Source organism: Aquarana catesbeiana, linkage group LG12 (genome assembly GCF_042186555.1).
Source record: "Aquarana catesbeiana isolate 2022-GZ linkage group LG12, ASM4218655v1, whole genome shotgun sequence".
In the NCBI taxonomy this organism is placed as follows: Eukaryota; Metazoa; Chordata; class Amphibia; order Anura; family Ranidae; genus Aquarana; species Aquarana catesbeiana.
Window position 1 is genome coordinate 222725063 of NC_133335.1, and position 14891 is coordinate 222739953.

At 45.6% G+C, this 14891-nt stretch overlaps 1 protein-coding gene across 1 annotated transcript in view; it reads left to right on the forward strand.

Moving 5' to 3' along the window:
- LOC141113568 (adenosine deaminase-like) overlaps nucleotides 1–13258 on the forward strand; it is a gene marked incomplete at its 5' end in the record, with an annotated part of 28966 nt that extends 15708 nt beyond the window's left edge. Inside the window, 5 exon segments of the mRNA XM_073606754.1 lie at nucleotides 624–695; nucleotides 1718–1819; nucleotides 5083–5150; nucleotides 9156–9288; nucleotides 12970–13258. Of these exon segments, the coding sequence (XP_073462855.1) occupies nucleotides 624–695; nucleotides 1718–1819; nucleotides 5083–5150; nucleotides 9156–9288; nucleotides 12970–13065 (471 nt within the window).
- Nucleotides 13259–14891: the final 1633 nt, after the last annotated feature.

Genomic DNA, 14891 nt, shown 5'->3' on the forward strand with positions numbered 1-14891 from the left:
CAATTGTTCCTGATTTTGAGGGACTGTCCCTGATTTTAAGGGACTGTCCCTGATTTGGAACAAAGTCCCTCTGTCCCTCTTCCCTCCTCATTTAGGTCTGTTTTTTATAAAATGAACATTTTTATCTTTCAAAAAGTTTTTCCCAGTGCTAAACCTTTCATCCAATTTCTAAATTGCTGCGTTTGTAAATTTCAAAAGCCAATATAAAGGAATAGCAGTGGTAAAAAAAAAACACTTGTGGGTTTAACCAATCTTTTTTTGTATAATTCTTCTCTAAGGGGGCGTGGCAGGGGGCGTGTCCTATGTCTGCATACTTTTGCTAATAGGTGTCCCTCATTCCCATCTCAAAAAGTTGGGAGGTATGTATAATGTATGTGCAGAATAATCTCATGTACACAATGAAGGAAAGTTTTTCAGCGATAAACTGACCACAATGGTGGCTCAGCACAGGGACGTTTCTAACATTTTCTTTTACAATAAAGGAAACCTGAAAACGCTGAATGTCTGGTCGTCTCTGGGCCCAATATTCTGCTATCTATCATACAATTTGATTGGCAGCACCCCTACCTCTCAAACAATCTGATTTGTGTGCTGACATATTTGCCTTGATTTCCATCTTCCAGGAGGCGGTAAGGTGTGGGATCCATAGGACAGTGCATGCTGGAGAGGCTGGACCGCCATCCGTCGTTCGGGAGGTGAGACCCACTCTCATTTCTAGAATTTCAAGTCACATTTGTGCAATGTAAACTGTATTTTTTGAAAATGCTAGGTGCCTGGCTTCAGTACTTTACGTTTTGGATCCAGACACTACAGATGCTGCCAGTGAACCTAGTGTTTTTGGAATTTTTTCTCTGCACAGTGTATAACTCAGTTCACTCATGGGTTCATATCCAGCACAGCCTGCATCCAGAAGGAGTCCATGTCTGAGCAGGCCTTCCTTCTCACGACTCCTTTCCCAAACAAGTGCATTTGTGAGGTCAGGCACTGATGTTGGACAAGAAGGCCTTGCTTGCAGTCTCCGTTCTAATTCATCCCAAAGGTGTTCTAAGGGGTTGAGGTCAGGACTCTGTGCAGGCCAATCAAGTTCCTCCACCCCAAATTTGCTCATCCGTGCCTTTATGGACCTTGCTTTGTGCGCTGGTCCAAATTATTTGGTGGAGGGGGATTATGGTGTGGGGTTGTTTTTCAGGGGTTGGGCTTGGGAACTCTTAAGTGGTCAGAATACCAAGACAATTTCATGCTCCCAACTTTGTGGGAACAGTTTGGGGATGGCCCCTTCCTGTTCCAACATGACTGCGAAACAGTGCACAAAGCAAGGTCCATAAAAACATGGATGAGTCATCTGCCAGTTTGGGGTGGAGGAACTTGACTGGCCTGCACAGAGTCTTGACCTCAATCCAATAGAACACCTTTGGGATGAATTAGAGCGGAGACTGCGAGCCAGGCCTTTTTGTCCAACATCAGTGCCTGACCTCACAAATGCGCTTCTGGAAGAATGGTCAAACATTCCCATAGACACACTCCTAAACCTTGTGGACGGCCTTCCCAGAAGAGTTGAAGAGTTGAAGCTGTTATAGCTGCAAAGGGCGGGCCAACTCAATATTGAACCCTACGGATCCTTGATGACTGAAACATTGGGGTAGAACAGGCAGCAGGCAGAGGTGTGTCAAGGCTGCTGAGATGTATTTTGATTTATTTTGGTTTGTTTTGCTGTCAGGCTGTTGACATGCTGAAGGCAGAAAGGATCGGACACGGCTATCACACCGTGCAGGACCCAGTGCTGTATGACCGCCTGCTGAAAATGGATATGCATTTTGAGGTACAGTTCATGAATTTCAGGGGTTTGGTGTAAATTGCACTAGATGAACACACACGAGGAATCTGCTTTAATACAGAGAAAAAAAGGGGGCCAGTAAGTATTTTTTAGGATGCTGGTAATCAGTTACAATGTTACAAAAAATCCTTCCACTTCATAATTTTCGGGAGAATCTTCCATGGCAGTAGAAGCCTTTTTAGGCCCTCTTGCCTTATTAACTCATCTGAGTCAAACAGCTGAGAGGCCCACAGGACAGCTGTCTGTGTTCTGGGTCACTGGCCAGCCTAAAAACAAGGGTGGAGGCTCCGTCCTTCATGCTGCCACGTAGACATGTGCACTGACGAAAAAATGTGTTAGTTTTCGTTTTGTTTCATTCCTTTTTTGTTTTTTTTCGCAAATTCGCAAATTCGTAATTTGAAAATTCTTAAATTCGGAATTCGTAAATTTTAAAAATCAATATAAAGGAAAAAAACACGCTAAAAAGCAAACAATTGTAAACACTGAACTGCGGCTGCAACAAAAAAACACTAATATCAGTGTAATAAAACTAGGAAAAATAAACTAAGTGCGCTTACAGTCAAGTGGTCAAAAATATAAATTAATATATTAGCTATAAATAATTGATGAAATCCAATAATAAATTCAAAAGGTGCCTGTGAGTAAATCATAAAGTCCAATATTAAATGAAGTGCACATATGGTTAGGTGACCAAAAAAAATTAAAAATAAATATTAAAAATAAAATAGTGATCAAAGTTCATAAATTGCTAGTGAATAAAAATAATAAGAAATAGGTTAAGTCCATTCATGAAGAGCTCAATGAAGACGCACAAATCCCACGAAGACACACAAAATGAGTGATTCTCCTTCATGGGATTTGTGTGTCTTCATTGAGCTCTTCATGAATGGACTTAACCTATTTCTTATTATTTTTATTCACTAGCAATTTATGAACTTTGATCACTATTTTATTTTTAATATTTATTTTTAATTTTTTTTGGTCACCTAACCATATGTGCACTTCATTTAATATTGGACTTTATGATTTACTCACAGGCACCTTTTGAATGTATTATTGGATTTCATCAATTATTTATAGCTAATATATTAATTTATATTTTTGACCACTTGACTGTAAGCGCACTTAGTTTATTTTTCCTAAATTTGCAAAATCGAACATTTGGAAATTCGGAATTCGTAAATTCGTAATTTTTAAAAAATCGTGAATTCAAAAATTAGAAAAATCAGAAATTCTAAAATCTGAAAATTCGGAAAATCTAAAATCCGAAAATTCTAAAATCTGAAAATAAGAAAGGAAAATCCGAAAATTTAGAAAGAATGAAGATCCAAAAATCCAAGAATTCAAAATAATAACTAACTATTAAATTATAGGTATTGGAATGTCCTTTCAAATTTAGCTGTTAGTGAACATAACGAAGACGAATTTATCCGAAGTTATGAATTATCCGAATTAAAGAATGCCGCATCTAAACAAATGGAATGGAACAAAATAATAATAGATATTAAAAATAATAATACGTTTTTATTAATATTATTATTTTTATTTATTATTATTAATTCATTATGTTCTATTCGTTTAGATACGGCATTCATTATTACGGATATTTAGTAACGTCGGATAAATTCGTATTCGTTACGTTCACTAACAGCTAAATTTGAAAGGAAATTTCAATACCTATAATTTAATAGTTAAGTTATTATTAGTTAGTTATTATTTCAGATTTTCGAATTTTCGGGTTTTTGAATTTTTGTTCTTATTTTCGGATTTTCATTCTTTTGAATTTTCGGATTTTCATTCCTATTTTTGGATTTCCGAATTTCTGAATTTTCGGATTTCGCATTACTGAAATTTCGAGCCTTAGAATTTCCAAATTTTCGGATTTCCGAATATTCGGAAAAATTTGAGAATTCGGATATTTCCGAATTAACGAATTTGTTGACATTTGTTAAACGGATTCAGGACAAAACAAATCTCACATGTCTACTGCCAAGGACTGCCAGAAGAAGGAACCTACCACCACTGCTACACTGCACTGACTTACGTTGGCCAGCATCCTAGTCCCCAAGAATGTTTGTTACAGAACTAAGACCCCGTAACACACTATACAACTTTTGTTGTCTGATTTCCTTTAGATTTACCAAAACCATGTAGTGTAAGGGCCTGCCTGATTGCATACAAATTGAAACTCTTAAAGGGGTTGTAAACCTTCGTGTTTTTTCACCTTAATGCATCCTATGCATTTTACTTGAGCCCTGGAACTTTTCCCGGCGGGGACACGTTCTTCCTCTGCTCGGGGTTCTTGGCTCTTGATTGGATAGATTGATAGCAGCGCAGCCATTGGCTCCCGCTGCTGTCAATCAAATCCAATGACGTGGGCTCCGGTGGGCGGGGCCGAGTCATACATTCACCATGTCAAAAAGACCTCAGATCTCACATTTACACTAAAATGCAATATATATATATATATATATATATATATATATATATATATATATATATATATATATATATATATATATATATATATATATATATATATATATATATATAAATTTTTTTTTTTAATAAATGTTTTTTTCCCCAAACATTTTTTTTGTCCCCCTTAAGACCAGGACGTTTGACGTCGCTTCCGTCATCCATTGTTATGGAGCCGAGTGGGGGCCATCATTCGCTCACTCAGCTTCATGCTACTGAGGGGAAAGGATCGGATCGTCTCCGCCACTACCAGCGGGTCCAGTAAGCAACGGAGACGAACGAAGGGGGGGGTCACCTCTCCCGCTGCCGATTAAAGTGATCTTGCGGTGAATCCGCCACAGAGACCACTTTTATCCTAAAGAGGACCGCCCACCGTTACAGAAAATACCGGGGTTATGGCAGATATCTGCTGCCATAACCCTGGTATTCTACGTCAAAGTTCTGACGTACGGTTTGCAGTAAGTGGGTAAAAAAAAAAATTTTTGCAAAGCTATTCATCCTGTGAAACTGCCTGTACAAAGGGGAAAAACAAATGTTATTTAGTTATTTTCTCTTTGGGTGGAATGTTCGTTATAGGCCGAATCATGAAGTACCAAATTATGGCCACTAGATGGAGCTGACAATAATCCTAAAAAAGTATTTACGATCATCAGCTCCATCTAGAGGCCATAATGTGGTATTGTCCTAATAACAGCTGCATCTGATGGAGGATCCTACTATGTGAAATTCATGCTATGTCAATCTTTTTTTTTTTTTGTTTCTAATTGCAGATGTGCCCTTGGTCAAGTTATATCACTGGCGCTTGTGACCCGGACTTCACAAAGCACCCGCTCATTCAGTAAGTTTAAATAATATTGTCAGAATAATGTAATAGCAAAAAGCAGATCTGCAAAATGCCAATTCCTGCATTATTTAACCACTTCAATACCGGGCACTTTCACTCCCTTCCCAGGGCAATTTTCAGCTTTCAGCGCTCTCGCACTTTCAATAAGAATTGGGCGGTCATGCTACGCTGTACCCAAATTAAATTTTTATCATTTTGTTCACACAAATAGAGCTTTCTTTTGGTGGTATTTATTCACAAATCAGTTTTTTATTTTTTGCGATATAAGTGAAAAAAGAGCGGAAATTTAAAAAAAAACAACAATATTTTCTACTTTCTGTTTTAAAAGAAATCCAATAAAATCAAATTTTGTCATCAATTTAAGCCAAAATGTATTCTGCTACGTCTTTGGTAAAAAAAATCCTGTTAAGTGTATAATAATTGGTTTGTGTGATCACGGACATATGTGCGCAGCTGATCATGTACAGATGTGCGCAGATGATCATGTATATATGTGCGCAGATGATCATGTATATATGTGCGCAGATGATCATGTATATATGTGCGCAGATGATCATGTACAGATGTGCGCAGGTGATCATGTACAGATGTGCGCAGATGATCACGGACATATGTGTGCAGATGATCATTGGGACATATGATTTTACTGATACATATGTGAGGGACAGGTGTTTTTACTGTGTGGGGACACTGTTTGGGGACAGTATTTTGGGGACATTGTGATTCTACACTGTGGGGGGACACTGGGCCGGTGATCAGTGTGTAAAAAGCTGTAAAAAACAGCTCATACTCACTGATCACCGGCTGGCTGCAGCGATCCCCGCCCTCTCCTCTCCTCACGGACAACTTCCGTGTGAGGAGAGGAGAGCCGATCGTCTAGCAACCAGGTCTTTGTTTACATCACATGACGGATGTGATTGGACACAGTCGTCATGTGATCAGGAGGGCCAATCACAGAGCCCTCCCGCTGATTGGAGATGCACCGTGTCTGGGTGACGCGAGTGCATCAGGATCGCGCCGCTGCGAGGGCGCCCGCGCGATCCCCCTCCTTCTGAGGGACGTTCCTGAACGTCAACTCAGAAGAAGGAAGCTCCCACCCGGCCGTATATGTGCAGTGGCCGGGTGGGTGGTGGTTAAATAAAAATTGAACCCGTCATCAGCCTCACTCGCTCTCACTACACAGTCCTGAAACTGATATAGGGAAGAATTAGGTAGCGCTAGCATGCCATTTCTGACTAGTGAACGAATGAGGCCACAGGGATGGTTGCCCTGGGTGAAAAATTCTTGAGGGGGGGGATAAAAATCCTGGTGTCTCGTAGATCCTGGCTGAATTCCAGAGCCCAGTGCTGGAGAAAATCCTGGCACTTGGCTCCACAAATTCACCTGGCAGGGGCACATTTGCAACCAGTCCCCTTGTCCACATCTCCTGTGGGGTGCCCTAGGTCCCTAGCGATGCAATCCGCAGGCATTTCTCCCTGCTGGTTGCCTGTAACAAAGATATACAGTATGTCATAGGCGAGGGAAGCTAGGCTCCTCCTTGGCTCCGACGTGTATCATGCACTAGAAGAAGAGGAGGAGCTGGGATGTCCCCCTTTATTGAGCCACGCTGTTCTGAAGTCTGTTTCAAGGTTTTAGGGAGAGAAGATTTGCAGTGGGGGGGGGCATATGACTTGGAGGGATGGGGCAGTTAACAAAGATTTGTGCTGGGGGTGGATTTATGATGGGAGGAGGAGTGGGTTGGTAAAAGGATTTGTGCTGAGGTCATTTTGGGAGGGGAGAGGATTTCTGCTAGATATGGGATGGGTAAGAGGGTAAGACTTTTGCTAGGAGAGGGGATCGGAGGGAGTAGGTTTTGTGCTAGAAGGGGGGGGGATGGTTGAAGGGGGTAGGACTTTTGCTAGGAGAGGGTATCGGAGGGAGGAGGATTTGTGCTAGAAGGGGGAGGGATGGTTGAAGGACTTTTGCTAGGAGAGGGTATCGGAGGGAGGAGGATTTGTGCTAGAAGGGGGAGGGATGGTTGAAGGACTTTTGCTAGGAGAGGAGATCGGAGGGAGGAGGTTTTGTGCTATAAGGGGGAGGGATGGTTGAAGGGGTTAGGACTTTTGCTAGGAGAGGGGATCGGAAGGGGGAGGTTTTGTGCTAGAAGGGGAGGGATGGTTACATAGTTACATAGTTAGGTTGAAAAAAGACAAAAAAAAACATACAATCCCATATACACAATACCTTTACCCACAGTTGATCCAGAGGAAGGTGAAAAAACCAGCAAAGCACGATCCAATTTGCTACAGCAGGGGAAAGAATTCCTTCCTGATCCCCCAAGAGGCAATCGGATATTCCCTGGATCAACTTTACCTATAAATGTCAGTACCCAGTTATATTATGTAGATTATTGGTTGAATGGGGTAGGACTTTTGCTAGGAGAGGGGATCGGAGGGAGGAGGATTTGTGGTAGAAGGGGGAGGGATGGTAGAAGGGGGTAGGACTTTTGCTTGGAGAGGAGATCGGAGGGAGGAGGATTTATGGTAGAAGGGGAAGGGATGGTTGAAGGGGGTAGGACTTTTGTTGAAGAGGGTAGGACTTTTGCTAGGAAAGGGGATTAGAGGGAGGGGGATTTGTGGTAGAAGGGGGAGGGATGGTAGAAGGGGGTAGGACTTTTGCTTGGAGAGGAGATCGGAGGGAGGAGGATTTATGGTAGAAGGGGAAGGGATGGTTGAAGGGGGTAGGACTTTTGCTAGGAGTGGGGATCGGAGGGAGGAGGATTTGTGGTAGAGGGGGGGGGATAGTTGAAGGGGGTAGGACTTTTGCTAGGAGAGGAGATTGGAGGGAGGAGGATTTGTGGTAGAAGGGGAAGGGATGGTTGAAGGGGGTAGGACTTTTGCTAGGAGTGGGGATCGGAGGGAGGAGGATTTGTGGTAGAGGGGGGGGATAGTTGAAGGGGGTAGGACTTTTGCTAGGAGAGGAGATTGGAGGGAGGAGGATTTGTGGTAGAAGGGGGAGGGATGGTTGAAGGGGGTAGGACTTTTGCTAGGAGAGGAGATCAGAGAAGGAGGATTCATGCTAGAAGGGGGAGGGATAGTTGAAAAGGGTAGGACTTTTGCTAGGAAAGGGGATTAGAGGGAGGGGGATTTGTGGTAGGAGGGGGAGGGATGGTAGAAGGGGGTAGGACTTTTGCTTGGAGAGGAGATCGGAGGGAGGAGGATTTGTGCTAGAAGTGGGAGGGATAGTTGAAGGGGGTAGGACTTTTTGTTAGGAGTGGAGATCGGAGGGAGGAGGATTTGTGGTAGAAGGGGGAGGGCTGGTTGAAGGGGGTAGGACTTTTGCTAGGAGAGGAGATCAGAGAAGGAGGATTTGTGCTAGAAGGGGGAGGGATAGTTGAAGGGGGTAGGACTTTTGCTAGGAAGGGCGATAGGTGGGAGGAGAATTTGTGCTAGAAGGGGGAATTTCGGGGAAGGATTTGTGTTGGGTGGGGAACTCGCAGACATTTGTGCTGGAAGGGGAAGAGGATGCATTCAGGGAGTGCTAACAGTACTCGGGTAAGGGGGGGTAATATTTGCCTTTCCCCAGGTGCTGGCAACCCACACTTATGAGATCTTGGCTAGCTGTTGCCAAATGGGTGTGGCGAACTGAATCCTAATTTGGCATACCCAATCATATAGGCATGTTTGTTGGATTAGCCTATGTGCAGGCCGGGGCATCGGAGTGTTTAGAATTTGTTGCCAAGAGCTTGGTAATCAGTGCTAATTACACTTCTAGCCGTGCCGACTGTGTCTCCATAGTCCCAGTTTGAACATTGTGACACATTTGGTGACAAGGCTGTGATCTGGATAGAGGGGACTATGTGTGGCCATGGAATATAGTTTTGACTGTAGCTCTGCTATAAGTGATAGCCAAGAATCGGGTGTAGTTATGTCTTTCTTGTTTCTGGTCAATTTTCATATTCCCCTTCTACAGTCCAAGTGTTTCACATTCCGCTTCTCTAACATATTCCATTATTATCAGACTGAAGAATGACGGAGCCAATTATTCCATAAGTAATGATGGTTGCCTCCCCATGGGCGGCGTGGCCCTGGATACGGATTATAAAGTGGCAAAATCTCAAATGGGATTCAGTGAAGAGGATTTCATGCGTGCGGTAAGTATACGTTTTCACATGAATAATAATTCACAGTATACTGATCCTCACTCTCCAGTGTCCGTGTATCCTCTGTATACTTTGCACACAGATTCACATTCTACAGTGTCGCTATATACCGTTCACAAAGGTCCACACTCACCTGTGTCCGTGTGTCCTTTTCTATAGAGTGCACATAGATCCGCACTCTCCTGTATCTGTGTGTCCTATCACTGTATAATGTGCACACAGATCTTCACATTACTGTATACTCTGCCCACAGATCCATACTCTTCCATATCCACGTGTCCTGTCACTGTATACTGTGCACACAGATCTTTACTCTCCAGTGTCCATGTTTCCCTTCACTGTATACTGTGCTCATAGATCCTCACTCTCCTGTGTCCGTGTGTCCTGTCACTGTATGCTGTGCTCACAGATCCTCACTCTCCAGTGTCCGTGTGTCCTGTCACTGTATACTGTGCTCATAGAGCCTCACTCTCCAATGTCCGATCACTGTATGCTGTGCACACAGATCCTCACTCTCCTGTGTCCGTGTGTCCTGTCACTGTATGCTGTGCACACAGATCCTCACTCTCCTGTGTCCGTGTGTCCTGTCACTGTATGCTGTGCACACAGATCCTCACTCTCCAATGTCCGATCACTGTATACTGTGCACACAGATCCTCACTCTCCAATGTCCGATCACTGTATGCTGTGCTCACAGATCCTCACTCTCCAGTGTCCGATCACTGTATACTGTGCACACAGATCCTCACTCTCCAGTGTCCGTGTGTCCTGTCACTGTATGCTGTGCTCATAGATCCTCACTCTCCAATGTCCGATCACTGTATACTGTGCACACAGATCCTCACTCTCCAGTGTCCGATCACTGTATACTGTGCACACAGATCCTCACTCTCCAGTGTCCGTGTGTCCTGTCACTGTATGCTGTGCTCATAGATCCTCACTCTCCAGTGTCCGTGTGTCCTGTCACTGTATACTGTGCTCATAGATCCTCACTCTCCAGTGTCCGTGTGTCCTGTCACTGTATACTGTGCACACAGATCCTCACTCTCCAGTGTCCGTGTGTCCTGTCACTGTATACTGTGCTCATAGATCCTCACTCTCCAGTGTCCGTGTGTCCTGTCACTGTATACTGTGCACACAGATCCTCACTCTCCAGTGTCCGTGTGTCCTGTCACTGTATACTGTGCTCACAGATCCTCACTCTCCAGTGTCCGTGTGTCCTGTCACTGTATACTGTGCACACAGATCTTTACTCTCCAGTGTCCATGTTTCCCTTCACTGTATACTGTGCTCATAGATCCTCACTCTTCTGTGTCCGTGTGTCCTGTCACTGTACTCACAGATCCTCACTCTCCAATGTCCGATCACTGTATACTGTACTCACAGATCCTCACTCTCCAGTGTCCGTGTGTCCTGTCACTGTATACTGTGCTCATAGAGCCTCACTCTCCAATGTCCGATCACTGTATGCTGTGCACACAGATCCTCACTCTCCTGTGTCCGTGTGTCCTGTCACTGTATGCTGTGCACACAGATCCTCACTCTCCAATGTCCGATCACTGTATACTGTGCACACAGATCCTCACTCTCCAATGTCCGATCACTGTATGCTGTGCTCACAGATCCTCACTCTCCAATGTCCGATCACTGTATACTGTGCACACAGATCCTCACTCTCCAGTGTCCGTGTGTCCTGTCACTGTATACTGTGCACACAGATCCTCACTCTCCAGTGTCCGTGTGTCCTGTCACTGTATGCTGTGCTCATAGATCCTCACTCTCCAGTGTCCGTGTGTCCTGTCACTGTATACTGTGCACACAGATCCTCACTCTCCAGTGTCCGTGTGTCCTGTCACTGTATACTGTGCTCATAGATCCTCACTCTCCAGTGTCCGTGTGTCCTGTCACTGTATACTGTGCTCACAGATCCTCACTCTCCAGTGTCCGTGTGTCCTGTCACTGTATACTGTGCACACAGATCTTTACTCTCCAGTGTCCATGTTTCCCTTCACTGTATACTGTGCTCATAGATCCTCACTCTTCTGTGTCCGTGTGTCCTGTCACTGTACTCACAGATCCTCACTCTCCAATGTCCGATCACTGTATACTGTACTCACAGATCCTCACTCTCCTGTGTCCGTGTGTCCTGTCACTGTATGCTGTGCACACAGATCCTCACTCTCCAATGTCCGATCACTGTATACTGTGCACACAGATCCTCACTCTCCAATGTCCGATCACTGTATGCTGTGCTCACAGATCCTCACTCTCCAATGTCCGATCACTGTATACTGTGCACACAGATCCTCACTCTCCAGTGTCCGTGTGTCCTGTCACTGTATACTGTGCACACAGATCCTCACTCTCCAGTGTCCGTGTGTCCTGTCACTGTATGCTGTGCTCATAGATCCTCACTCTCCAGTGTCCGTGTGTCCTGTCACTGTATACTGTGCACACAGATCCTCACTCTCCAGTGTCCGTGTGTCCTGTCACTGTATACTGTGCTCATAGATCCTCACTCTCCAGTGTCCGTGTGTCCTGTCACTGTATACTGTGCTCACAGATCCTCACTCTCCAGTGTCCGTGTGTCCTGTCACTGTATACTGTGCACACAGATCTTTACTCTCCAGTGTCCATGTTTCCCTTCACTGTATACTGTGCTCATAGATCCTCACTCTTCTGTGTCCGTGTGTCCTGTCACTGTACTCACAGATCCTCACTCTCCAATGTCCGATCACTGTATACTGTACTCACAGATCCTCACTCTCCAGTGTCCGTGTGTCCTGTCACTGTATACTGTGCTCATAGAGCCTCACTCTCCAATGTCCGATCACTGTATGCTGTGCACACAGATCCTCACTCTCCTGTGTCCGTGTGTCCTGTCACTGTATGCTGTGCACACAGATCCTCACTCTCCAATGTCCGATCACTGTATACTGTGCACACAGATCCTCACTCTCCAATGTCCGATCACTGTATGCTGTGCTCACAGATCCTCACTCTCCAATGTCCGATCACTGTATACTGTGCACACAGATCCTCACTCTCCAGTGTCCGTGTGTCCTGTCACTGTATACTGTGCACACAGATCCTCACTCTCCAGTGTCCGTGTGTCCTGTCACTGTATGCTGTGCTCATAGATCCTCACTCTCCAGTGTCCGTGTGTCCTGTCACTGTATACTGTGCACACAGATCCTCACTCTCCAGTGTCCGTGTGTCCTGTCACTGTATACTGTGCTCATAGATCCTCACTCTCCAGTGTCCGTGTGTCCTGTCACTGTATACTGTGCTCACAGATCCTCACTCTCCAGTGTCCGTGTGTCCTGTCACTGTATACTGTGCACACAGATCTTTACTCTCCAGTGTCCATGTTTCCCTTCACTGTATACTGTGCTCATAGATCCTAACTCTCCTGTGTCCGTGTGTCCTGTCACTGTACTCACAGATCCTCACTCTCCAATGTCCGATCACTGTATACTGTACTCACAGATCCTCACTCTCCAGTGTCCGTGTGTTCTATCGTATACTTGGCACACAGACTGCACTACACAGTGACCATACTAGCATTGCAGTGAAAAAATTAGCGCTGCACAATCCATCAGAGCTGCTGTGTAATGATGACGGTTGTAGAATGACATGAGACAATGTAATAATTTGTATTTTTTCTCCCAGAATATAAATGCAGCTCGTTCCTGTTTCCTACCAAAAGACGAAAAACAAAAACTGCTCGAGTTATTATACGAAGCATATGGGAGGAGAGACTTCTGACTTTGGTTTTGTCTGGCACAAGGATTACCATGACATATCCCATGTCTCATTATAGCCTCATTATTCATGTTATAAAGAATATATACAGATTTAAATGTATGTTGTATTATTATTGCTATCATGGACCACCACAGAATCTACATTTTTGTTTACAGCCTGGATCAATAAATATCTTTCTCATTCTGGAACACTACTATCTGGGTAAAAAAAATTAATGCACACCTATGACTATTTATACCCATCCAACTACTCACTAGTTTTTCCGAAAATTAAACTTATGCTCGCCTTCTGGAATTCTCCGTTTCCTGGATAGGCTGCATCCGCTCTGTCAAAATGTCCCTATTACTCTGTTCCAGAACAACGTCCTTTAGCACCAAAGGCCAAATTCCCCTCCCCCCATGAAGTGTGTACTACTTTAGCATCATAGGTTGTAGGCCTATCCCATAGTTGCCAACATTGTAAAAAAAAAAAGTGGGACACTTTTGTGGCTGTAGGCGGAGCCCTACAATAATTAGGGGGCGGGGCATTAGTTTGTAGACGTGGCTTAGGAAAATATACAAGTGTGGCGCGCGAAGCGTGTCGTGCCGAAAAATGGGCGTGGTTTATGTGACATAGCGGCGTGGCTTAAATGGGCGTGGCTCAAGAGGGTGTGGTTAGAGTCTGAGATGAATGATGGAAAGGGGGAGAGGGGGAAAGGGGGAGAGGGAAATGACGGGACAGCAGCCCCAGATCCTACACAATAAAAATATGTGTATTCTAGAAATTTTAACAATCAGCAGATAAAGATACTTCAAACACCTGGTGTTAGCACTTCAATCACCCCGGCACCATGGTTGTTATGGTGTCAGGATGATTGAAGTGCATTATTTCTATTATTACATTGTAATATAAAATGAAATTATTCAACTCCCCATAATGCAGAATCAGTGGGATCCCTGAGCGTGTCACTAGCCACGTCGCCTGCCACCAGCCGTCCGTCCTTGCATCAGATGTCCCAGCAGAGTCCGTCCTTGCATCAGGTGCCCCCAGCGCAGCCCCCCTTACATCAGATGTCCCCAGAGGAGCACCCCCTTACATCAGGAGTCCCCGGCGGAGCCCCCCCCTCACATCAGAAGTCCCCGGCGGAGCCCCCCCTCACATCAGAAGTCCCCGGCGGAGCCCCCCCTCACATCAGGAGTCCCCGGCGGAGCCCCCCCTCACATCAGGAGTCCCCGGCGGAGCCCCCCCCTCACATCAGGAGTCCCCGGCGGAGCCCCCCCTCACATCAGGAGTCCCCGGCGGAGCCCCCCCCTCACATCAGGAGTCCCCGGCGGAGCCCCCCCCCTCACATCAGGAGTCCCCTGCGAAGCCCCCCCTCACATCAGGTGTCCCCAGCGAAGCCCCCCCTCACAGGTGTCCCCAGCGAAGCCCCCCCTCGCATCAGGTGTCCCCGGCAGAGCCCCCCTCGCATCAGGTGTGCCCAGTGGAGCCCCCCTTGCATCAGATTCCCAGAGTGGTGCGCCCCCCTACCTCAGAGGTGTCCGCCGGCCGCATGGCTAGAACCCCCCGTCCCTTTCCATAACAGACTGGCAGCGGGGCGGGGGGTAGGCGGGGCGGGGCGGAGGGTGGGCGGCGACGCCGGAGCTCCGTCTAGCCCCCCCCAGCCGTCTTCCTGATCTTCGTTAAAATGGCGGTCGGTGGAGACATTGTCTCCGCCAGCCGCGGACCTCTAGCGGCAGTGAAAATTGTGAAGAACCGGATTTCTCGGGATATTTACCGGGACACCACAAATTCGGGAATGGCGTCTAAGTCCCGGGAATGTCCCGGGAAATCCGGGACAGTTGGCA